The sequence below is a fragment of the Dasypus novemcinctus genome, chromosome 2 (genome assembly GCF_030445035.2).
Source record: "Dasypus novemcinctus isolate mDasNov1 chromosome 2, mDasNov1.1.hap2, whole genome shotgun sequence".
Classification (NCBI taxonomy): domain Eukaryota; kingdom Metazoa; phylum Chordata; class Mammalia; order Cingulata; family Dasypodidae; genus Dasypus; species Dasypus novemcinctus.
Genome location: NC_080674.1, coordinates 78,016,111 through 78,043,581, shown reverse-complemented (window position 1 = coordinate 78,043,581; position 27,471 = coordinate 78,016,111). Strand labels below are relative to the sequence as shown.

Sequence of the window (27,471 nt, the reverse complement as noted above, 5' to 3'; positions counted from 1 at the left end):
TCATAACACATGGATGGTCAATGATGTTCTTTTAATCTCTCTCTAACTCTATTTTCAAGAAGTACATTTTCTTGATAAGAAAACAAGGTTTTGCTTTTCTAGGACACAGCACTGTACATACTGCCTCAATATACAATAGTCTCTCTCTCTTTTTTTCAAAGATACATAACATTAGTGATTATGAAAGAAGTCAATGCTATAGGAAGTACTGATCCTTCAACTTTCTTACTTGTCCGCAACTAGGTAAGGGAGCTGCACCAGATGGTAAATCAAGACACTGTTTCTTTCGCAAAGACTATCTTGATACACGAAAAAAACTTATATTTAATTAATATATGTATATATATTTATATGCAGAACTAAAAACCATACACTCAAAGCCAGGTACTTTGAACTATTCGCCACAAGGGGGAAGAAAAAAAATGGCAGGGTAGATATTTAATCTAAGCCCACCACCACACAACTTAAAAGACAAGTCAAGCTTTCCAATGCTAAGAACAAAATGTTAGACAGATGGGCCCTTACTGATGATTATGTAGTCTACCTAGTGTTCCTTAGTCTCCCAGGGTTCAGAGGAGCTGCCTCAAGTATTCTCAGTAGAAAAGGAAGTATGAGTAGCATTCTTCACTGTATACCCCACTATAATCAGAGAAGTGTCTCTTTACTGCCTTATGTAATTATATAAAGGTAAGATTTTCTCTAAAAGGGGAGGAGATCCATTTCTTAAATAAAAGTCTGAAGATTCCCAATCTAGTCCTAACAGTTCATTCCACAGATAAGAAAATTGAGGTACAGAGAGGTAAACTGAAATACCAAAGTTGCAGAACTAGTGGCAGAATTACAAGTGTCATTCAGGTCTCCTGACTTCAAGTCCAGAGTTCTTTCCACTACATGAGAAAGGTTGCTTCCCTGAGAGAAACTAAAACATGCAAAGAACAAAATGGTATAAACTTACATGCTTTCAGAACCCAGAAGTTACAAAAACAGAAAATCTAGCTTACTTAATATCCTTACTAGTTTTAATATTACTAAAACTTACCAACATCCCAATTTTTCCTTAGAAATTATTTCCTAAATAATATTTGGAAATATGGTATCATCAATTCATGGAACTTCTTCACCCCGGTTCCCTAAATGGACATGTTCTCTAGACTCCACCTTCAACCTTCTTTCTTTACATTTAATACTCTCCTAAAGATTTTACCACTCCCAGTTTTAATGAGCACTTCAATGCAGATAATGCCCAATTTTATAAACATAGCCTAACCTTCTCCAAAGATTCAGTCCATGAAATTCCTATATTTCCCACAGGCACCTCAAACTAAAAACTAATAGTTATTACCTGTGTCCCTTGTTCCTTTTATGTTTCCATTTTTTGGCTAACGATATTACCATCTACTTATCATCAAAATTAAAAATCCTACTATTATCTTTGACACCCCCTTAACAACTATAATTTATCCAAAAATGTCCCCTAGTCTATTCCCAATGTCCTAACAGTCCCAGTTCAGGCCCTCATCTTGTATTGCCTGGATCACACAAAACCAACACTGTCCAATAAAAATACCATGCAAGCCATATTTATAATTTCAAACTTTCTAGTAGCCATACTGATATGAAATAATTAGAAAAAAGGAAATTCATAATCAGACATCAGAACACAGATTACCAAGGACCAGGTGGGGGTAGAGAATGGGGAGCTAATGCTTAAATTGTACAGAATTTCAATTTGGGGTGATGGAAAACTTTTGGAAATGGATGGTGGTGATGGTAGCAAAACATTGTGAATGTAATTAATAGCAATGAATTATATATTTCAATATGGTTAAAAGGTGAAATTTGTATATATGTTACTAGAATAAAAATATTTTAAAAAGCAAAAAAAAAAACCCAACACTAACTATAGGACTATACAAAAGCAACAGTGAATCCTAACGTAAACTAAGGTTTATAGTTAAAAGTATAATAGTAATATTTTCCATCATTTGTAACAAATGTACCACACTAATGCAAGGAGTTAATAATAGTGGGGGTATATGGAAATTCTGTATTTTCTACATAATTTTTCTGTAAATTTACATCTTCTCTAATTAAAAAAATAAATAAATAAAAACAGAAGAAATTATTTTTAGTTAACCCAGTATATACAAATATTATCATTCTAATAACATCATTTAGTTATATTAATGAATATTTATACCATTTTAATATATTAATAAAATATTTTAATTATATTAAATAGCTAATATAAAAATTATCCAGATATTTCATTCTGTTTTGGTACTAAGTCTTGAAAATCCAGCATGTATTTCATATTACAGCACATCTCAATTTGGACTCATCACTTTTTAAGGGCTCAAAAGTACACATGGTTAGTGGTTATCGGACAGAACAGGCCTAAAGAATACATCTACCCTAAATTTTCTTTTTGAACTTTTAACCATTTATCAAGTCAACACCCCTTAAATACTGAATTGACTTTACTTTACCTTTACCTATTTTACTCAAAGATCCAAACGTACCCAATGTAGCAGAATTGTAGTTTTGATAAAATCTACCAAAGATTGTCAAAGATATTTGTTGGCTTGATAATAGCCAAGAGTTCAAATTATAAGATGAATCAATTATATCTCTTTTATGCTAAAATTTCAACTTACCTGGCTAATAAGCCTTTTATTATTAATTATTCATGTGTATTTGGCATGCCTTATGATCAATGAACAAATTTATTATTTTTATCTTAAAGAGTTATCTTCCTCTTTTCCCTTTGGTTTGTAACATACTGTGAAATTTCTATTTTACAGTAACATGACGGAGTAAATTCATATGCTTTTGTTATTTTACAAAATATAAGAGTATCTTAAACATAATTTTTAAACAATTTTCTTTTTTTTCAATTTTTACCTCCCTCCCCAAGATGGCTCCCTCATCTGTCTGCTTGTCTTCCTCAGGAGGTACCAGGAACCCAACCAAGGTCCTCCCATGTGGGAGGCAAGTGCCCAGTGCATTGAACCACTACTATTCACAGCTTGTTGCATGTGGCTTGTCTTCTTTAGGAGACACAGGGAACTGAATCCAGGACCTTCCATGTGGGAGGGAGGCACACAACTGCTTGAGCCACATCCACTCCCAAACACTTATTTTAATAGAGACATATATTCAGTTTGGAGGTTGGTTCAATGCTCATGGTATAATAAACTATACAGGCTTCCAGCAATACAAACATACCAAGGACAAGAACAAGGGCAATGAACCGAAAAAGTATAAGGTGCTTTACAATTTATAGTGAATAAATGCAAAAAATTTCTTTATCCAATAGTGGCATTGTTCACAATTGCCAAAAGATGGAAACAACCCAAGTGTCCATCCACCAATGAGTGGATAATTAAAATGTGGTATATATGTACAATGGAATACTATGCTGCAGTAAGAAGAAATGAAATTGGGACATATATGATAACATGGATGAGACTTGAAGACATTATACTAAGTAAGCCAGACACAAAAGGACAAATATTGCATGGCCTCACTAATATGAACTAAATACAAATAATAAACACATGGAATTAAAACCTACAGTATTAGGAGATAAGAAAAAGATTGAGAAGAACTATGGATGCTTAATGTATGTAGAAGTTTTAATTAACTTGACTGTAAAAGTGTGGAGATGGATAGAGTTGATAGTAACACATTATAGTGAGTAGCAACTGGTTTATAAATGGGATTGAGACTGAAAAAGGGAGTCTGGAGAAGTAAATGTCAATAGAAAGAATGCTGAAGAATAATCTAGGGACTGAATAGCACAGTGAACCCAGAGTCGGTTGAGAATTGTGGTTAAGGATACAAATGCAAGAGAGTACTTCTGTGAGCTAGAACAGATGTACATCACTATTGCAGGGTGATAGGAATATAGAGAAACATGGGAAAACTACAACTGGTGTGACCTAGAGACTGTGGTTAACAGCAGTACTATAATATTCTTGCATCAATGCCAAAGCTATACTGTGTTGATAATAGAGGTGTATGGAAAAAGTATGCCAAATGTATGCTATGGACCATGATTGGTGGTAATAGTCTGATGATCTTATCTCATAATCTGTAACAAAAGTTCCACGATGGTGTTGTGTTGTATGGGAAATCCATACATCTCTATGATTGTTTTGCAAGTTCATAACATCTGTAATGAATATATATATATATTTTTTTTTAAAAATAGTGTGGGTTGGGGGAAGAATACACCAAATGTAAGATAAGGACTATAGTTGGTAGTAATATTTTGATGATGTGATGGTTGAGAGTTCCTCTGGCTCTGCCCAAGCTGCTTGAGGGGGAGGTGTTAGATGGACGCACAGCGGGCGCGAAGAATGCTGCGGAGACGGCAAGTGGTGGTAACACGCAGTCTACTTTATTGAGGAAGTGCTGGACAATATATATTGTGGGGTGAGGGGATGGGACAGGCAGGAGGCGGCGTGTGGGATGTTGGTTGGTCGGGGCTGGTGGGAGTTAGGCAATGTGGGAGTTGGCCGGTGGGGATTGGCTAGTGGTCGTTGGATGACGCGGCCCTGGCGAGGGGGAAGAGGGGGAAGCAGCAGGTCGGGCTTGGTGGTTAGGTGGGAACGGCTGAGAGGGCGTGGCTCACCCGTACCTCGGCGAAGAGCGGGCGGCCCGTTCGCCAGACAGGGAGGGCGGGACTCGACCATGCCCCTGCGGAGAGCAGGAAGCCCATCCGTTCTACCAGTTCCCTTGGCCCACCGCAGCTCGCCTGGATAGCCTTCCCTCAATTCCCCCTCTCTTATACATAAAAATGGGCTGCGAGAGTGGCAGGGAGGTGGGCGAAGTTTGCATCGGCAAAGGAAAGAGGGGGGAGGGGGAGGTTAGCCGGCAGGCAGGTCCGCAGTTCGAAGGTGGTCTGGCGATGGGACAGGCGAATGGCTGCTTGGTTCTGGAGGGCAGCGGCAGTATTGGCGGGGCCCGGGGCGAATGAAGTTTTGGAAGATCCGTCTCCTGAAAAGTTAGTGGGGGCTAAAGGCGGGTAGGCCGTGGGCTGGGGGAAGTGGGAGCGCAGGATGTTGTGGATGGTTTAGCGGGGCAGTAGATGCTTGAGAGCGAGGGCAGCAGGGGGGGCCGAGGTTACAGGAGGCGTAGGGCACCTGTGGGGAGAATGGGCGGGAGGAGGCCGGGAAGACGAAATGGGGGGGCGTTCTCGGTGGTGGCGAGTCGCTGATAGTTGACCTGTACATGTGAGCTAAAAATTGCATTAGCCTGATCCTTGGCGAGTTGGACGATCCTTCTGATGGCCCATGGTCCGACTGCCAATGCGAAGAGGAGGATAATTAGGGGGCCCAAAATAGGGAGGATGTAGGGGAGGATTCCATTGAATCCCCAGGAGACGCTCCTTGGGCTTCTCTCTCCCTTTTTCGTTTTTCCAATCCGGCCCTGACTTGGGCTAGATTATCTTGAATGAGGACAGAGTAATTACCATAGAAACAGCATTCCTCGCCTAGTGCGGCACAGAGGCCTCCTTCTTTAAGAAAGAGGTTTCTTAACCTCTGCGGTTTTGAAGAACTACTTCGGAGAGGGAATTAAGTGATTTTTCTAGGTGGTTAATGGCTGTTTCGAGACAGGCGACATCTTGGTCGACGGCTGCCCTGAGCGAGGAAAAGGCATTAGTGTGCAGGGTTAGGGCCGCAATTCTGGTGCCGGCTCCTGCAAGACCTAGAAGTGAGGCAATCGTAATGGCGGTGATGACTTCTCTTTTCTGCACGTAGGTCGGTAGGAGGTGGCGCTGCCAGGAGTCAAAAAATTGGTTATTGCTATGATAGAAAATGCGGGGGAGTAAGAGAGCGAGCACGCAGGTTTCGTTGGTGGAGTTGAGGGTGCGAACATTAAGGCATGGGGTAAGGCCGGTGAAGGAACATAGCCATTTTGTGTTATCGGCGGGCAATAGAAATTTTGCGGTTGCATCAGGGGTAGTTGTATGGTTGCAGAGAGTTTTCACGGAGGGGGTAATGGTGCCCCCGATTTTTGTGATACAGAGCCCGCTTTGAGAGACAGATTGGATTGTTAGTCCTACTTGGGTTTGGTTCCAATTGCAAGAGGCAGGAGCATCGTCTGGGGAGGCTTGATAAGAGGCATTGGTGGCTATAGCTTCATAGTAAGGCATGGAGGAGGAGAGGCACAGCCAACAGCTAGCGGTAAGGTTGGCATCGGAGGAGTTAAGAGTGAGAAAGGTGGCTTTGACTAAGGACAGAAGCGGGTTGTGGATTTGCAACGGGGGTAGGGGGGTAGGAGGGGTGGCGATGGAGCTAGAAGACTGATTGCTGGTTTTCGTTACAGGGGGATGAGGAGACTGACTGCTGGTTTTCGTTGCAGGGGGAGGAGGAGGGGGTAGAGGGTTAAGGACTGGGTTGGGACCAACGGCAACTGGAGGGGTGGAGGTGGGGGCCCTCTTTTGTATTATGAAGAGGCCACCATAATCATAACTTTCCATGTATAGCCGGATGCCATATGTACGGCCCTGCAGCCAGGCAGTGCTGGAAGGGTCCTTAACGGTGAGGACAATCATATCCCATCGGGCAGAATTTGCAGTGCGGAATGAGAGGTAGGGGTACTGGTTTGGAGCATTGCTCCAGCCGTACGCCATGGTTTCGCATCCCCAGGAGGGGCAACAGAAGTGTGCAGGGTCGTGGCAGCCTCTGGCAGAGGAAGGACAGATGTAAAAGCCGGAGACTCGGTAACCGCCACCGACATGGCCGTTAGGACCGCACAAATACCCATCAGTGGGCGAGGCATAGCATGCCCCAGAGTGGTCGTTCTGGTTTGTGTGGGAACGACCCATAAGGCGGCAGATATGTGTTGTGAACGATGGGGCTTGGGCGGTGATGTTATGCAACAAGATTTTATCTTCGACTCCAATGACTCTGATTGTCCAATTGAAGGGTTGGTGTGACAGGTTAGAGAGGACAGGTGCAGGGTTGGATAGGAGCGCGAGCATTAGGAGGAGCAAAGATTTAAGCAGAGGAGTACCCGGTGGGGGGGGGGGTTGCGACCTGAGGTGGCACGGGCTCGGTGGTAGAGCTGGATTAGCTGCAAGAGTTGGGGATCATTGGTTGGGGCGATTGGGGAGGTTTCTTCACTCAGCGTCATTTTGGACATCCGATGGGCGAGGAACCGCAGCTTGCGCTTGTCTCGTGGTGTCATTGTGGGCGGTGGTGGCGGGCCGGATGTTGCGTCCGGGGATCCAGATTGGCTGTGAGGCGGTTTCTGGAAAAACACAATCAAAACCTCTCCCTTGGGTAAGGAGGTGGCATGGCCCTTCCCATGTGTTCTTCTCTGGGTCTTTCCAATAGACCATGGGCATGGGGGTGGGCAGATAAGATGGCCCCCAGTGCTTATGGGTGGGCGAGAGGCCTTTGTTGTCGAAGGTTAGAAGGTTTAGGTGGATGAGGCATGCTGTAATGATTTCATCTGCAGAATTTTGGGGGGCAATGATGCTCTTGTATAGTTTATAATAAATGTTTTACAACAATACAGAGTTGGTGGAGGGGTGATGTATGAGACCCCTGTGTGATCTTATGTATGTTTATTTGTAAGTTTGCAATCTTTACTATATACTTATTGTTTATTTAAGCATTTTCATATATGAATGATATACTTCAATAAAAAATAAAAAAAAAATGTCTTTATCCATACATATGGAAAATAAACTTATGCAGGGGAAAAAAATAGGTAAGTTAAACAAGCTCTCATTAAAAGAGAAAAGAGGACCTTGGGAAGATGGCAGAGTAGGAAGGTCCAGGAATCAGTCTCTCCACCAGAACAACTATTAAACAGGCAGTAACTGTCTAAATCAACTATTTCAAAACTCTGGTATCCAGTAGAACACTGTACAGCATCCAGGGAAGAGTGGGAGGAAAAGGCTGGTAAATTACCATAAATGCCAGTAAACTGATCTCTATGCACAGTGGTTATTGGCACCAAACCCCCACTGGTGACAGGCAACAGTAGGATCTGGTCCCTGTCATAGCTGGCTGGTACCAGAAAGGAACATAAATGCAGTTTCCCAAGACTGGGGGAGGGTTCAGGCCTATTGCTGCCCACAGCTTTAAAAAAAAATTTTTTTTAAAGCTTTAGCTTACAGAAATGTTACATTAAAAACATAAGGGATTTCCATATGCCCCACTCCCTCCCCCTCCCACAATTTCCCACATTAACAACATCTTTGATTAGCTACTTCATATCACTGGGGGCCTGCTCTGAGGAGGCCATTGTTCCAATCCACCCAAGACAAAGGAAGCAAAGGAGACTTAAAGATGTTAACCTTCCTCAAAGCTGCAGAGGAGAGCTGAAGGACTGCATTTGCTGGGGAGGTGTCAAGAAAGCCCAGCTTTGCAAAGCTCTATTATGAATAAGCTCCTGGTTCCCTTCCTGGCCCCTCCCTCATCCCTTCCCCAGGGCAGTTTGGAGCCTGCCTGCAAAACCCTTGTAGGTCCCTGGACTCCTTCCAGATGGCAAAGAAAGACTTGGGAAATTCCTCTCCAGAGTGCTCCCAGTCCCAGAATTTGCCCTCCAAGCAAAAGCAGCTTGAGACAAGGAAAGCAGTATAAGAAACAACTGTGACAGGTGACTTAGGGCAAAGGCTTTAAGACCTGTAGTGGTATACCCAGGAAAGGGAGGGATATTCAAACTCCTAACAGGGGAATGCCTAAGGCCCCTAGCAATGACAAAGCTAGGATAGGAATAAGACCCAGAAAAGACAAGGAGGACCTGGCATTTCACATGTGCCTTGGGCTGACCTTCCTAATCAGAAAGCTGAACTCTTGACAGAGAACAAGAGCCAACACAAGCACAATTTGCAATAGATGGTGAAAGGAGTTTTGTACATAGGTTTGCTTGACATGGGTAGCTCCTGACACTAAAGAAAATCTCTAGGGCGGCGGACTTGGCCCAGTGGTTAGGGTGTCCGTCTACCACAGGGGAGGTCTCCAGTTCAAACCCCAGGACTCCTTGACCCGTGTGGAGCTGGCCCATGCGCAGTGCTGATGCGCGCAAGGAGTGCCCTGCCACGCAGGGGTGTCCCCCGTGTAGAGGAGCCCCATGTGCAGGAGTGCGCCCCGTAGAGAGCCGCCCAGCGCGAAAGAAAGTGCAGCCTGCCCAGGAATGCTGCCGCACACACGGAGAGCTGACACAGAGAGCTGACACAGCAAGATGACTCAACAAAAAGAAACACAGATTCCCGTGCTGCTGACAACAACAGAAGCCGACAAAGAAAACACAGCAAAATAGACCCAGAGAACAGACAACCGGGGTGGGAGGCGGGGAAGGGGAGAGAAATAAATAAAAATAAATAAATCTTTAAAAAAAAGAAAATCTCTGTCATATCACCAGCTAGTTACAAACTCAAAAAATAGACACAAAGGAAATAACTCACAGAATGAACATTTTAAAACATTACAATGAGCAAGTGCAGCAAAACGCTACAAGACAAATGAAAAAACAGGAAATGACGGCCCATCCAAAGGAAAAGGATAAAAATCCAGGAAAAACAAAGAAGACCAGTCTGTAGACATACTGGACAAAGACTTTTTTATAAAGGATCCTCAATATGCCAAAATGAAGGAGATACAGAAAAACAAAGACTATCAAGAAATCAGTCAATACTGATTTCAAGGAGATGAGAGAAATTACTAAATGATATCAGGGAAACAATGAAAAAACATGAGAATCTCAATAGAGAGACATTTTAAAAAGGAACCAAACAGAACTATTAGAGTCGAAGACCAAAAGAAGTGCGATGAAAAATTCCCAGGAGGGTTTCAATATCAGACTGGAGCTGGCAGAAGAAAGAATTAGTGAATTCAAATAAAAGACAATTGAAGTGAGCCAGGCTGAGGAGTCGAAAGAAAATATTATAAAAACTTAAGAGCCCTCTGGGTCATCATCAAATATACTAATATACTCATTAAAGGGGTTCCAGAAAGAGGAGAGAGAGAGAAAGGGGCAGAAATACTGTTCAAAGAAATAATGATAGAAAACTTCCCAAACGTAGCAAAAGATATGAATATGCATATCCAAGAAGCCCAGAGAAAACCAAACAGAATAAACATAAAGGAAAATATGCCCCATCACATACTGATCAAATTGCCCAATGCAAAGGATAAAGAGAGGGTTCTGAAAGCTGCAAAATCAACAGTTTATGTACAAAGTAGTCCCAAATAAATTAAGTACTGATTTCTCACATTAGAAACTATGAATGCAAATGGGCAGTGGGTTGAAAGAAAAAAACTGCCAACTAAGAATTTTATAGCCAGCAAGACTTTTTTAAAAAAATGAGGGCGAGATCAAGACATTCCAAGATAAACAAGACCTGAGGAAGTTCATCACCACAAGACCAGCCCTACAAGCAATGCTAAAGAGATTCTTCCAACTGAAAGGAAAGGACACTAGACAGTACGAAGCAGCATAAAGAAATAAAGACTTTTAGTAAATGTAGCCATTTAGGTAATTATAAAAATGCCAATAATAGTGTATTTTTTGGTCTGTAACTCCACTTCTTACTTCCTACAGGTGCTAAGATACAAATGCATAAAAAGTAATGATAAATCTATGGTTTTGGACATATACTGTACAAAGATATAATTTATAACAAGTACAAAAGAGTGGGAGATGGAGAGGTATAGAAACAGTGGATGTGTATGGTACTGAAGTAAGCTGGTATCAAATCAAATATTATGTAGTAAATTTAGGACGTTAAATTTTAAAACCATGATAAGCAGAGGGAACAAGAAATATATATCCAGAAACAAATAAGAAAGGATTCAGTATTACACAATTTTAAAAAAATCAAATAAATATGAAAGTAGGCAGTAATGGAAAATTGAGAGGGGGAACAAAAAGTGTAAGATTTATAAAGGCTAAATAAACAGCAAAATGGCAGAAGAAAGAACTACATTATCCATAGTGACTTTAAATGTAAATGGCTTAAACTCCCCAGTCAAAGGCAAAGATTGGCAGAACAGACTAAAAAAACCTTGACTCAACAATATGCTGTTTTTAAGAAACTATATCTTAAATTCAAAGAGATACGTAGGCTGACAGTGAAGGGATGGGAAAAAATATATACCATGCAAGTAGGAATCAAAAGAGATCTGGGGTAGCTATACTAATATCAGATAAAAAAGACTCTAAGTAAAAAACTAGTATGAGGGACAAAGACAGGCAATATACTGATAAAGGGGTCAATTCAACAGGAAAAAATAACAATTACAAATATTTATGCACCTAACAGCATAGCCTCCAAAATACATGAAGAAAATAATGACATATTTGAAGAAAGATTAAATGGTTCTATATTAATAGGAGATTTTAATATGCCACTTTCAATAATGGATAGAATATCTAGACAGAAGATCAGTAAGGAAATAGAAGATTTGAATCATATTCTAAACCAACGAGACCTAGCAGATGTTTATAGAAACTTTACCAAACAAAAATAGAACATATATTCTTCTTGAATGCATGTGTACCATTCTCAAAAGACAGAATATATTTTAGGTCACCAAACAAGTCTTATTAAATGTTTTAAAAACACTGAAATCTCACTGCATTTTCTCCCATCACACTGAAATGAAGCTAGAAATCAGTAACAGTGAGAGAAATGGAAAATTAACAAATATGTGGAAAATAAACAATGTATTCTTAAATAATCAATGGGTCAAAGAAGAAATCACAAGGAAAATTAGGAAATATCTTGAGGTGAATGGAAATGAAAATATAATATACCAAAACTTACAGGGTGCCCGCAGAGGCAGTGCAGAGGCAAACTTATAGTCTAAATGCTTATATTAAAAAAGAAGGATTAAAAAAAAACTAGAAGGTCAAACTAAGCACAAAGCAGAAGGAAGCAAATAACAAGATTTCATCTGTGCAGAATTGGTAAAAAGTTGTTTGGAAATGTTTGGAAATGAACAGAACTAGTGAAAGCACATAAGAAGATTTTAATTAGTAATGCTAACATATGAATATGATAGTGGTTTGTTTTTTGTGGTTTTTTTTTTTTGAATAAAAATGTTCTAATATTGATTGAAGAATGAATGCACAACTCTGTGATTATACCAAATGCCACTGATTGAACTGATATAGATAAATTATATGGTTTATGAACAAAAAGAGAAAGGGGTCCCAAATAACCAAACTCATCCTAAAAAGGATGAGCAAAGTCAGAGAACTCATGCTTCATTCTTTTGGCTACAGATATCCAATTCTCCCAGCACTATTTGTTGAAGAGACTGTTTTGTCCCAGAAAAGTGGACTTGGTGTACTCATCAAAAATCAGTTGACCCATTGTGATTGTACGAAAGGCCACTGATTATATACTTTGGGTAGAAGAGCCAGAAACAGCAGCTATGTACAGTGGGGGAAACAGAGCGAGAGGTGAGAGGTGAGGAATTTCCTTGTTTTTCTGTTTTTTAAAAATTATTTTTAATACTGAAATAATGAAAATGCTCTTATAATGTTTGAAGTAATGAATGTACAACTATGTGATTATAGCAGATACCATTGATTGTACACCTTGGAGGAATTACATGCTTTATTAATATGTATCAATAAAATTGATTTTTTAAAAATCAGTTGACCATAGAGGTGAGGGTCTATTTCTGAATTCTCAGTTCGATGACATTGATCAATTTGTACCTGCCTTTATGCCAATACCATGCTAATTTAACCATTGTTAACTTTACAATACACTTCAGGGTCAGGAACCATGAGTTCTCTGAATTTCCTCATCCTTTTTAGGATGAGTTTGGTTATTTGGGACCCCTTTCTCTTCCAAAATAAATCTGGCAATTTACTTTTTTATTTCTGTAAAGTAGTCTGTTGGAACTTTGATTGGTATTGTGTTGAATCTATAAATCAGTTTGGGTAGAATTGGCATCTTCACAGTATTTAATCTTCCAATCCATAAACACATAATGTCCTTCCATTTATTAAGGCCTTTGATTTCTTTTAGCAATGTTTTGTAGTTTTCTGAATACAGACCCTTTACATTCCTGGTTAAATGAATTCCTAGGTATTTGAGTCTTTTTTGTTGCTATTGTAAATGGAATTTTTTTTCTTTATTTCCTCCTCAGATTGCTCATTACTGGTATGTAGAAAAACTACTGATTTTTTTAATTGCCACCCCCCCTTTGCAGGTTTTTGAGTGCTGTCTGTTCTCTGTGTCCATTCACTGTGCGTTCTTCTGTGTCTGTACTTATTTATTTCCCCTCCCCCCTTGCGACTTGCTTGTTGTATGCTCTCTGTGTCCTTTCGCTACAGGCTGTTCGGTGTTCTCACTTGTCTCCCTTCTTTTTGTTGTGTCACCTTGCTGAGTTGGCTCTCCATGGTGTTTGCAGGCCAGGCAGCGCTCCGCAGCGTCTGCAGGCGAGCCTGCCTTCACAAGGAGGCCCCAGGACATGACATAATAAGGTGGGTAGGGGGAAATATACACCAAATGTAAGATATGGGCTATATTTAGTAGAAATACTTTGACAAGGCTCTTTCATAATTTGGTACAAATGTTTCACAACAATGCAAGGTATTGGCAGTGAGGTGATATATAGGAGCCCTGTGTGTTAGGTATGTTTGTTTTATAAGTTCACAACTTTTACTATACACTTATTGTTGATGTTCATGTATGAAAGATATACTTGAGCAAATTTTTTAAAAATATTACTTTATACATATATATACACTATGGCCCAGAGCTTACATTTATAAAATTTTTTCCATACAAACCCCATTAACACCATGTATTAGTATTGCACAGTTGTCATAGCATATAAGAGAAAATTTTATTTGTATTACTAACCACAGTACAACTTCTACCACATGGTTCACTGTGTTATTCAGTACCCTGCCTTGTACAAACCATCCAAAGTGTACACTCAGTAGCATTCACTTTCACCACAGAGCTGTACAGGCATTGTCTTAGTAAATTTTTTAGTATCTTCCTTAGGACAAAAGAAAAAAATCTCATTCACTCCTATTATTGACCTTAGCATTGAAACAGTACCTTCTTTGGCACTGATGCAAGAATTTTACAATATTGCTGTTACCTTTCTTCCATAAGTTTCATCAATTGTATTTTTCCCATGCATTACCATATTCTTACCACCTTGTAATATGTTGTACATTTATTCTTGTTCATAGAAGAATATTCTTGTATTTGAACTATTAACCACAATCCTCATCCACCACCAGGTTCACTGTTACACAGTCCGTAGATTACTCTCTAGCTTTACTTCAATTGACATTTACACCCTTATACTACCCCCTCTCAGCCACAACCACATTTATAAACCAGCCTTGTTACTTCTACTCACTATAATGTGCTACCATCAATTCTATCCATTTCTACTTTTACAAGTCAAGCTAATTAAAATTCTACATCCATTAAGCATCACTACCCCTTCTTAGCTCTCATCTTATCTCCTAGTAACCTATATACTCCAGATTTTAATGTCATCTGTTTGTTCTTCATATTTAGTTCATATTGATGAGTCTATAAAATATTTGTCCTTTTGTGTTTGGCTTATTTTACTCAGCATAATGTCCTCAAGAATCATCCATGCTGTCATACGTCTTTCAATTTCTTCTTACAGCAGCATAGTATTCCATCATATGTATATAAAACATTTTGTTTATCCATTCACTGGTTGACGGATACTTGGGTTGTTTCCATCTTTTGGCAATTGTGAATAATGCTGCTATGAACATCAATGTCAAGAGTCTGTATGCATCACTGTTTTCAGTTCTGGATATATTCCTAGTAGAGGGACTGATGGAATGTACAGCATTAGCTTCCTGAGGAACCACTGAACTGTCTTCCACGGAGGAGACACCATTCTACATTCCCACCAACAGTGAAGGAGTGTTCCTATTTCTCCACATTATCCTCAGTACTTGGAGTTTTCCATTTTTTAAATAATGGCCATTCTGTGAGTTGTGAGATGATAGCTCATTGTAGTTTTGATTTGCATTGCCCTAATAGTAATACTGAACATTTCTTCATGCACTTCTTTTTGCCATTTTCAGTTCTCTTTGGGGAAGTATATATTTAAGTCTTTTGCCATTTTTTAATTGGATTGCTTGCCCTTTTATCATTGAGTTGTATTATCTCTTTAATAGCATGGAAATCAAACATAGCCAACTGATTTTTGACAAGGTGGAAAGACCACTCAATTGGGAACCCATAATCTCTTCAATAAATGGTACTGGTAAAACTGGATCGCCATATGTAAAAGAATGAATGTGAGCCCCTAACTCACATCATATATAAAAATCAACTCAAAATGGATCAAAGACCTAAATATAAGAGCCAGAACTATAAAACTCTTAGAAGAAAATGTAGGGAAGCATTTTCAGGACCTTGTGTTTGGTAATAGTTTCTTAAGACTTTATAACTAAAACATAAGCAATGAAAAAAAATAGATAAATGGCTCTTCCTCAAAATTAAAATCTTTAGTTCCTCAAAGAACTTTATCATGAAAGTAAAAGAGAACCTACATAATGGGAGAAAATATTTGGAAACCATCTATCTGAAAATATCCAGAGTATATAAAAAATATTTCAACTCAACAAAAAAGACAAACATCCCAATTAAAATAACAGCAAAAAGACTTGAAAAGGCATTTCTCTGAAAAAGCTGTACAAATGGCCAAAAAGCACATGAAAAGATGCTCAACATCATTAGTTACTAGAAATGCACATCAAAATCATAAGGAGCTACCACTGTGGTTTTGAAATGCAAATCAAAACCACAATGAGCTACCATTTCATACTCACTGGAAAGACGTAAGTCAATGATTTGAGCACCTGCTATGCAATGTACTGGCAAGTGGGTGTAGCTCAGTGATTGAGTGCCTGCTTCCCATGTACAAGGATCTGAATTCAATCCCCAGTTCCTCTTTAAAAAAAAATAAACAAAAAACCCCAGAAAATTACAAGTGTTGTAGAAGATGCAGAGAAACAGGAACACTTATTCATTGCTGGAGGAAGACAATTTGGCAGTTCCTCAGAAAGTTAAGTATAGAATTACCATATAATCTAACAATCTAACCTTTAGGTATATATACCCAAAAGAACTGAAAAGCAGGGACTTTCGAACAGATAATTGCACACTATTGTTCACAGCAGCATTATCACAATTTTTCACAAGACTGGAAGCAACTCAAGTGGCCAACAACCAATAAATGGATAAACAATAGGTGGCATATACACACAATGAAATATTATTCAGTCCTAAAAAGGAATGAAGTCCTGATACCTTCAACATGGATGAACTTTGAAGACATCATGTTGAGTGAAATAAACCAGACACAAAAGGACAAATATTGTATAATCTAATATGAAATAATTAGAACAAGCAAATTCACAGAGTCAGGGGATGGAACAGGGATAGGGAATAGGGAGTTAAGGCTTGAAATATACAGAATTTCTATTTGAGGATGGCAAAAAAGTTTTGGTAATGGACGGTGGTGACAGTAGCACAACACTGCGAACATAATGAATAGTACTGAATTATACATTTGAATGTGGTTAAAAGGGGAAATTATAGGTTGCATGTTGTAAGAGTAAAACAAAACAAAACAAAAACACATACCAAAAAAATATCATCGAACTGCACAACTCAAACAGTGAACACTAAGTTAAACCACAGTTAATAGCACAATTATAAAAACGTGTTTTCACCAATTGTAACAAATGTATCACACCAAAGCAAGATGTTCATATATGGGAACCCTGTATTTGATGAAAGAAAGAACAGGGAAGAAAGAAAATGAAAATGCTTTAACTGTTCTTTCACCATTCACAGCTACCTTTTAGAGTACTTGGAAAATTCTCAAAATTCCGTGACAATTTTTTTTGAGTTCCTGTCTTGGGGTTCACATATTTTCAGGGAAGGATGGTAAATACCAGCAGTTATGAAAGCTAGGCTGGATGAAATATCACAGAACACTTTCAACTTTCATTCTCCAGTTTGTCAAGGAAGGTCATTTGAAGATCCCTAAACATTCTTTTCTTATTGCTGAGAAGTGTTTTTACAGCCTAGCCCTTCAAATAGTGCAACCATTAGTAGTGGGTATGAATCATTAAAATAAAGGTCTTGCAAGCAGACAGAAAAATCATATTTGGTATTTTAGCCATATACCATTCTATTCCTAAATAGTGTTAAGAGAAAATAACAGGGAAATAGAAACAAATCAAAGTGAAAAGAGAAAATAAATCCAACACAATCCTATTTCCATATGTGAACTTCAATATTATAGATTTTAAATAACTATTCTTTGGTTAAAAAGGAAGAAATGATGAGATAAAATTTCAACAGTAAAGTATCAAATAGTTGCCTCAATTCACAACATGCCTGCACAATATGCCTCTTTCCTACCTATAAACTGCCATATTTACTATGTGTGTAGGGAATAGAAATAAAAGCAATTTAACATTTTTTATATTTTACTTCTCTCAATTTAACATTTGAAATTTAATATATCATAAGCATTTTAAAAATTTACCAGTCTTTTTAAGTACCATGGTAAGGCCTACATAATCCTTTTTCAAGGCCTACACAATCAATCCTTTATCAATTAGATGTACCGTAATTTCCACAACCAGTTTCTTGTTGGCTATTTAAACTCTAATTTTTCTGTTCTTATAAAAATTACCCAATCACTATGCAAAGGCATTTTTCTTTCATTTGGATTTTTATAAAAATTAAGTTGCCAGAAGTGAGATTTTTTAAATAATGCAAATGTTTCCATGGTTACTGATACACAAAGTCAACCTGTTTTCCAAGAAGACACTACCAATTTAGACTCTTAATAAATACACACCTCACTCTACACTTGCCAGCAATGGATATGTATTTTTTTAATGTTTTCTAATATAATAGGCAAAAAACAGTTCACCATGATTAAGGAAGTTGAACCTTTAATGTCTATTCATAAACTTTTTTTAACATGTGAATTGTGCACTGATGTTGGTTTATTTTCTTCCAAATTATGCAACACAATATTATTCTATCTGCCTTGAAAACTCTCGAATTTTAAGAAACATCTTCTAGTTCCAGTGACTGACAATTTGTGAAAAAGTTCATGCTTTCCCCATCAGAATGCTCCTTGAAAGATTCTGATATCTTGATATTTTAATAGATATATCTGAAATCTATTTTTTTACCTAATGATTTTTAGTTTCATCAAAAATTTTGGCTTAACTATGTTACTGCCATTATGTAAGTTTAGAAAAGAAACTGACATTACCTTTTCCTCATTTGTTGTAGAAGAATCTGGATCCTTTCTTTTCTTCTTCAGTTTTTTATCTTTACTTTGTTTCATGCTGGAAGTCTGATAAGATTGCAAATCTACTCGAGAGTGAAATTGGTATCGACCACTTTCCACATCACAGTAGTAATAAATTCCAGTGGAAGGATCATAATACAGTTGATTTTCCTTTCAAAATCAAGAAAACAAGTTCTAGTCATGTAAAATTAAATAAAAAAGAAACACGAAAATGGCAGATATATTCAAATAGAGCAAATGTATAAGAACTATATTTTCTGAAGATAATGAAGATTAAAGAATGTTTGCGATTTTCCAAAATACTTTTATTATTCAATATCTGCTCTAATTTTCCTAATGTAAAAAACGAATAAATCCAAAATTAAATTGAATTATATAAAATTGCCAATATTTAGCCAATTTCCACTTTCAGGAATAGCAATTTCATATGGTTCAATGTATTAACAAAAAATAATGAATAGAAACCTTTTTGAAGGCACAAAACCTAATACATGCATCAGAAAAAAAGCCAACCATAAAAAATCAATTTCAGATTCATCAGTCTTAACGATTACTAAATTGTTGGGTAGTATAAACCTCAAAACCCTCCTCTCAATGTAATGCAACAGAGGTTTGCCAATTAACCCACATTACTAAAACTCGCTAAAGAAACATTTGAAAATAAAGTTAAGCTCATAAATATCACATGCTGCATAAAGAAATCAATAAATAATTTTCTTCACAAATTCATTTTAAAGTAAAGTAACTAAATTTATGAATAATGCCACCATGCAAAAATGAATTTTGCCAAATTATGGCTTAAAAACTAGAAAGATAAAATTATGTAATCACCTGCAGTTATTAGATACTGGCCAATACTCCATAACCAAGATTTAACTGAACAGTCTATATTTTATTTATATCATAAATCCATGCAGACCAGGCCTGGAAAGATCTTATGATGTACTGAGATTGAGCAACTACAACTTCCTGAAAAAGAATATTTTCCTAACTGTTAATACTATCATACTCAATTGCCTTTGACAATGCATTTAGCAGATTTCTTACAAAAATATTTAGAATTCTCACTAGCTTTCTCTTTTCTAAAACTGAATAGAGGCTTCCTAATCTTTCTTTCTTTCTAGTGATAAACATTTATAACTCAAAACTTTTTAAATTTGTATGTAGAATAACAAATACTAATATCATTTACTTGGAAATTCTGTATTTTCATAGAAACCAAATAAATAATAGCTATTCCCTTTGGTGGTAACAGTTTAAACATTTATTTTCTGAGTATTCATTAGTATTCTGAATTAGCATACCCGAGAGAAAACCCTGTCTTCACAAAGGATTTACAAAGTCTATCAAGTGCAGACTGAGAAGCTAATGAAATTCTTCATCTTAAATAAGATATTTAGTATCATCATTATATTTCCTAGATTAATTAACAATGGCTCCAGTAACTGGGATGGTGAACATTTGTTGTACTGTGGGGCTACATTCTGTAATTCCCAAAGACCAGATCACATTCCTAGACCCTTGAGGTTGAAGTAGGTATGTGAGTTCCACCATCATTGTCATCAAATCTGGAATGAAACCCAATTAAGTCTCACATTTCAGCAGCCACACACTGTATTATATATCAAGAACTTTATTTTCTGGTTTTGTCCTAGTCAGTGGTCCGTTACATTTCTATTCCACACTAATTTCCTAGTTCTCACTGCTGACAGATTGATTTAAAATTTTTTTTTAAAATACGTAATTAAAAACCAAAGACATAAGGGAAGTGGACATGGCTCAACTGATAGAGCGTTTGTCTACCATATGGAGGGTCTAGGGTTTGATCCCCAGGGCCTCCTGACCCATGTGGTAAGATGGCCCACGTGCAGCGCTACCGCGCAAGGAGTGCCATGCCACACAGGGGCACTCCTGCGTAGGGGTGCCCCAGGTACAAGAAGTGCGCCCCGCAAGGGGAGCCACCCCACGTGAAGGAGGCGCAGCCCACCCAGGAGTGGCACCGCACACACGGAGAGCTGTTGCAACAAGATTATGCAACAAAAAAAGAGACAGAGTTTCCAAGTGCCGCCGGATAATGCAAGCAGATGCAGAAGAACACACAGCGAATGGACACAGAGAGCAGACAATGGGGGGGAAGGGGAGAAAAATAAATAAAATAAATCTTAAAAAAAAACAAAAACACCAGAGACTTAAAAAACAATTACTAATAATAATCATGTTACTGATAATTCAAGAAAAAAATTTCCTCTTTTCAAGAAATGGATGCATAAATCTTTTTAAAAATTAAAATTAGAATTAACAATCTCACTTTTTTACAAATTAAGAAATAATAGTTTAGGTTTTTAAACTCTTCACTACTTTTATAACAATGCAATTTATTATTTACTTTATTAATAAAAGCTCTAACACTTTAGTAATGCTATTTTATATATGAAAGGTTATTAGGCCTCTTTAAAATATCAGCCTGTTATAACCACAATTAATAACTTACCTTATTTAATTAAAAACCTAGAAGTATAGTATCATAGGCTATTTTGCAATTTTTTACTCTTGTCAAATAGCTTTGAATCAAACAGTTTTTAAATATAACTTCTTGCTTGTAATATTTCAACTTAGGTCTTAATATTTGTAATTAAGTAATCAAGCATACAACTGTAAAGTACCAAAAAGTCTGAGGTACTTACAGAATCATAATAGAAACCAGTGCTGTGATCAAAATACAATCCAGTGTTTTCATCATAACTAAATCCAGTCTGCGATACAGCAGCTTCTGCTGCAGCTCTCAAACTTTCAGCTAATGATAAGCCTTCTAAGGATGTATCTTCATTTGCTAATGCAGATGCCGGCTCCTAAATAAGAGACAAGTCATGTGAAATGAAACAAAAGCTTCTGTACATAAGTTTAAAGATTAGCTGACTTCAAAACAACAAATACACTTAAAAGCTATGTTTAAATAATAAGACCTCAATTTTTGCAATGAAAAGAGATGGATATTGATTACAATTCGATCTACTTCAAAAACCATTTACTAGTATATCAGTTAATTCAATTCTAACTAAAAGTTAGTGAGTGACAGTTATTTTAAAATAAATACGATACCACAGGAAAGCAGTTCACAAAATAAAGAACCTCAAAAATTACAGACACATTATCTAGATTCTTCAATAATTTTATGTTCAAAAGGGGGAGAAACGTAAAAAGAGATAAAAGGAAAAGATATAAATTAAATGAGAAGTATCAGTTGTATTGTATAGATCCTGGGATTCTATTCAAACAAACTGTAAAAAACAAATTTATAAAACATTCAGGGAAATTTGAACACGACAGAATATTTGATAAAAAGGAAGAGTTAAAAAAACATATGAAGGCAGAGTAGCCCCCCGCTCCCCGTACTGCCTTAAAAAAAAAAAAAGGTGTGAAAGTGGTATTGTCATTGTTATAAAAAGCAAACAAACAACTATCCTTGCATTTTACATACAGACAATGAAATCTTTAGAGATGACATGATACCTGGCATATTTTAAGCATAATAACGTGGGAAAAGGGCAAATGAGTAGGGATACAGATATAAAAAGAATGGCCAAGAGTTGATGAGTGATGCATATGAGGGTTCAAAATACTATTTGCCATCTACTTTTGTGTATGTTTGAAATTTTCCATAATTAAAGTTTCTTTTTAATGTAAAACCAGCACAGATCTCTTTCCTATTCCTCACATTAATAGTTCACAAAATAATAGATTCTGAAGGGAAAAATCAATGGCTACTGTTACAGTCAATAATAACACATATTAATCTATTTTAAGGTTCCTTCTACTTTATTTTTAGGCAATTATACTCACTGTCTTTGGATAATTGTCCGAAGTTCTTTGGTTGATTTGAAGTCAAAATAACTAACATAAATCATCACAAATTTTGTTTTGGTTCATGTATGTAATAAATATTTTTGGAAATGAACAGAGCAGGAAAACAATTACACATATGAGCAAGTTCTAATTTTGATTCTCAAAACCTGTAATATTCTTTGCATAATAATATATAAGAATGTTTATGACCTTTATATGGACCAAAAAGCCTATTTCTCTCTATCTAGTAAAAACAACTAAGAAAGACAAGTTCTTAGGCATCAACCATTTCATATTTAGCATTTTATTACCTGTGAGTTTGAGGTGAAATGTTCCTCTTGTCCACATTTATCATTTTTTGTTATATCAGTGCCAGTGTAAGCATCATTTTCTATTTGTGAATGTTCTTCAGGATTAAAAGTAGAAGCCTCTAGATCCTGACCTTGTTGAACTGAGAGTTCAGTTGCTTTATCTGGAAGACTAACATCCTTATAGTATGTCTGATAATAATAATCTGTAGGAAAAAAATTAAATGATTTTATATTATAATAGTGTGCATAGAAAGGACTTAATTCTAAAACACTTACACTGAACACAAAACAGCACACAGTGCAAACAAATCATTAAGTTTAGAATTGTACACATTTTAAAAGAGAAACACTGGCAGTGCACATACATCGGCAGCTCTGTCTTTGATTCTAATGTCACCTTCACTACCCCAGCCATCAAGCTAAAAGAAAACAACAAAAGGCAAGAAAATTTAGATTTTCTATAGCAAGATTTAAAAAGGAAAAAGGTAGGTTAAGTTGTGTTCTATCAAAAAATCTTGGTAATTCTTAAGTACTTCTAAACATATACCCTAACATCATTATTTATCAATTGACAAAAAAATAAAGATAAGGAATCAGGGGTTGATTTTTCTATCAGATTTTTTTCTTGATGCTGATATTTTAAAATATATAATATATGCAGTAATAGTGTGTTGCTATGTTTAGCAATTTAGCTAAACAATGAAGAAAACAAGGCAAAATCTAATGGGAAAAGATAACTTCTTGCGATCCATGTTTACTTAAACTCAGTAGCTCAGTGATTTTGCTTCACCAAATAATACCAACAATGAGGATAAGGTGTATTAACCATTCCCAAAAAGGTCTAACAGACTAGCACTGAACACAATGCTAACTAGAACATATCAGCAAGAAAACATGTGCCCTTGGTCACAAAGAAAGCTAGATATGAGAGTAGAAGGGTCACTGCTTGGCAAAAATTACTGAGTGGAGGACCAACAAGATAGCAGCAGAGTAAGGAGTTCCAAGAGTCAACTTGTCCTACAGGGCTGTTAGTAATCACCCAGAGCTATCTAAAGTACCTGTCTGGGGGCTCTAGGAGACCATAAGAGTATCCTGCAACATCTTGAAAGAATGGAAGGAGGAGACTGCCCATCTGCAGAGAAGATTCATGAGTAGAACACTCCAAGCCATGGAAGCCAGTGCCCATACTCCACTGGCAGCGCAAGCTGCCTCAGGAGATTTCCGTGGCTGGAATTGGAAACTCCAGTTCCCAAAAATGGGGGAGGAAGAGACAGTTGGGCACCAACTTCAGCTATTGATCAGTAAATTCAGTGGGCTAAAGTATAATCCTAAGAACAACTAAAGTTGAACCTGTCCAAGTCAGAAAGAGGCCAGTAGCCACCATTTTAACTCCATCCTGGGCATGAGGGGAAGCAAGGCTAACTGAAAATCACAGCGCTGGTACTGACTGCCTTCTTTCCATCCAGATCAGATCGCAACTCTAGCCTAAGCCCCAGCCCCACATCCAGGAGGGAGGAAGTTGTGGGGACCTGCACCAGCCTCTCTGGGAAACTGCAGGTGCATCTGGCTGGCACAGATAGAATAGTCGGACAGCTGGGACTCCATCCCCACACCCCAAAAGGACAGCACAGGGGCTGTGTTTCCTCAGCCTCTCTGGAAGACTGCAGGTGCTTTCAGTCCACAAGCTGGTTTGTTGAGCACCTTCAATTCCATCTCTACCCCTCCAACCCCACAGGAGAGGAGGGGGCTGGTGTTACTTCAGCCTTTCTGTAACTGTAGGTGGTATTAGGCTGCACAGTCTGGATACTCAGGCACCTGTAGTTCCATCCCTGCCACTCAACAGGATAAGAGGGGAGCTGGGTTTCCTCAGTCTTTCTGGGTAACTGCAGGTGCTTTCAGCCCACACAGATCAGACACCTATAGTTCCATCGTTGCATACAAGTAAGGTAGGAGGGGAGCTATGATTCCTCTACCTCTCTGGGCAACAGCAGGCACTTTAGGCCTACATGAACTGGACTGTTGGGGACCTGTGGATCCACTCCATGCTCTAACAGGATACACGGGGGCTGGGGTAGGCTTAGCCTCTCCAGACAACAGCAGGTACTCCCAGCCTATAAGGTCTGAACTGTTGGGGACCTATGAAGCCACCCCCACCACCCAATAGGACAGGAGGGAGCTAGTGTTTCCTCAGTCTCTCTGGCCAAGGCAGGTACTTTTGGCCTATATGGACTGAACTGGTGGACATCAGGGGATCCATTCCCCTCCCATAAAGGGCAGAAGGGACAGAACTGCCTTAGTATCTCAGGCAACTGCAGGCCCGTCTGGCCCACACAAATTAGACTGCTGGGCAGCTCAGAGGGTCCATCCCCACCCCTGGCAGGGAGAGAGGTAGTGCTACATCTGTCTACCTGGGCACCTGCAGTCATTTTGGACCTGCATAACACAGACTGCTGACCACATCTGCAGCTCTATCCTTGGCCCAGGCAGGAGAGGAAAGTCATGTAGTAATCTCTTTGGGCAACTACAGATGGTCCTGGCCTGCACAGTTTTGATTATTACACATGGCTGTGGCTCTATGTCTACCTGAGGCAAAGGAGAAAGGTGGGAGAAGCTTCACTGGTCACTGGGCAATACAGGCAGCATCAACCCCCACAGCTTATAGCACCAACCATATCCTTTGCTCCTACTACACAACCAGAAATGGAAAAAGGGCAAGAAAGCCCTAAACTAAAGAGAGAGACTGCACCCAGAATAAATACCTCTAATAAGCTAGATGCGAAGACAGCAACAAAAAGTTACAATTCATACCAAGAAACAGGAAAATATGGCCCAGTTAAAGGATCACGATAAGCTCCAGATGACATAAAGGAGATGAAACAACTAATCAGAGATGTTCAAACAAATCTCCTTAATAAATCCAATGAGATGGCTAAAGAAATTAAGGATATTAAGATGACAATGGGTGAGAAGAAAGAAGAATCTGAAAGCATACGTAGAAAAATAACAGATCCTATATGAATGAAGTCACAAAAAATAAAATTAAAAATAGATGGGAGTCATATAAAAGCAGATTTGAGAAGCAGAAGAAAGGATTGGTAAGCTTGAACACATGGCCTCCGAAAGCAAATACACAAAAGAACAGATGAAGAATGGAAAAAAATTGAACAAGTTCTCAGGGAACTACACGACAGCAAGAGATATGTAAACATACAAACCATGGGTGTCGCAGAAGGAGAACAGAAAAGGAGCAGAAGGAATATTTGAAGAAATAACAGTAGAATTTTCCCAACCCTACTGAAGGACATAGATACCTGTGTCCAAGAAGCATAATATACTCCCACCTGAATAAATCCAAACAGACCAACTCTCAGACACATACTAATCAAGATGTCAAATGCCAAAGACAGACAATTCTGAGAGCAGGAAAAGAGAGACAATGCGTAATATGCAAGAGATACCCAATAAATTTAATTGCCAATTTCTCATAAAAAACCATGGAGGCAAGAAGGGAGTGGTACGATATATTGAGGATACTGCAAGAGAAAAATTACCAGCCAAGAATTTTGTATTCAGCAAACTTGTCTTTCAAAAATGAGGGCAAGTTCAGAATACACAGATCGACAGAAACTGAGAGAGTTCATAACAAAGAGACTGGATTTGCAGGAAATACTGAAGTGAGTGCTACAGGCTGAAAAGAAGAGACAGGGGAGAAAGGCTTGGAAGAGATGCTAGAAATGAAGATTATATCAGTAAAAGTAACTAAGTGTCAAAAGAGTGGTGAAAATAAAGTAACAGATAAAACTCAAAGGTGAATATGGGGGAAATAAGAACTACCTTTTCAATAGTAACACTGAATGTTAATGGATTAAACTCCTCATTCAAAAGATACAGACTAGTGGAATGGATAAGAAAACATGAGCCATCTATATGTTGTCTACAAGATACTCACCTTAGACCCAAGGATACCAAGAGATTGAAAGTAGAAGGCTGGAAAAAGATATTCCATACATTCAGTAACCCAAAAAAAGCCAGAGTAGCTACACTTATATTGGATGAAATAGACATTAAAAGAAAAACTTACTGGACACAAGGAAGGATATTATATATTAATAAACAGGGCAATTCAGCAGGAGAAATAACAATCATAAATGTATATGCACCTAACTAGGATGCCCCAAGATACAGGAGGAAACACTGGCAAAACTGAGGGGAGAAATAGATGTCTCTACAATAACAGGTAGAGACTTGAATATACCACTCTCAGCTTTGAACACAACATCAGGGCAGAGGATAAATAAACAAACAGAGAGCTTGAATAGTACAATAAGTGTACTAAATCTAACAGACGTATACAGAATCCTGCACCCCAAAACAGCAGGATATATAATCTTCTCAAGTGCTTGTGGATCTTTCTTGAGGACAGATCATACGTTGGGTCACAAAGCAGATCTCAAGAAATTCAACAAGATCAAAATCATACAAAGCACTTTCTCTGATCATAACGGAATAAAGATGGAAATCAACAAGATAAAAGGGAAAATTCACAAATACATGGAGATTAAACAACATGCTCTTAAATAATCAGTGGGTCAAAGAAGAAATTTCAAGAGAAATAAATATCTCGAGATGACTAATAACAAGAACACAATATATCAAAACTTATGGGGTTCAGCAGAGACAGTGCTGAGAGGGAAATTTATAGCCTTCAATGCTTACATTAAAAAAGAAGAGCTTTCCCAGGCAGTGAAAGGGTTTCTGGACTACACCCTAGGGCCAGAAGTGGTCACATCCCCTCCTCTTTAATCCCACTGTAATCAATAAAGACAAAACCGGTTTGTGCATGTAAAATAAATAAATGGAATAAAATAAAACAAAAATAAAGAAGAGCTAAAATCAATGCCATAACTACACACCTGGAGGAAATGGAAAAAGAACAGCAAACTAATCCCAAAGCAAGTGGAATAAATGAAATAACAAAG

The 27,471-nt window shown here is 38.0% G+C and overlaps 1 protein-coding gene across 1 annotated transcript in view; it reads right to left on the bottom strand.

The window, feature by feature from the left end:
- Positions 1 to 27,471, bottom strand: part of AGGF1 (angiogenic factor with G-patch and FHA domains 1) — a 58,469-nt gene that overhangs the window by 23,495 nt on the left and 7,503 nt on the right. Inside the window, exons 3-5 of the mRNA XM_004466553.3 lie at positions 22,493 to 22,695; positions 21,023 to 21,187; positions 18,300 to 18,488 (exon numbers count right to left, since the gene is read on the bottom strand). Coding sequence (XP_004466610.1) covers positions 18,300 to 18,488; positions 21,023 to 21,187; positions 22,493 to 22,695 — 557 coding nt within the window. The remainder of the gene's footprint in view (positions 1 to 18,299; positions 18,489 to 21,022; positions 21,188 to 22,492; positions 22,696 to 27,471) is intronic.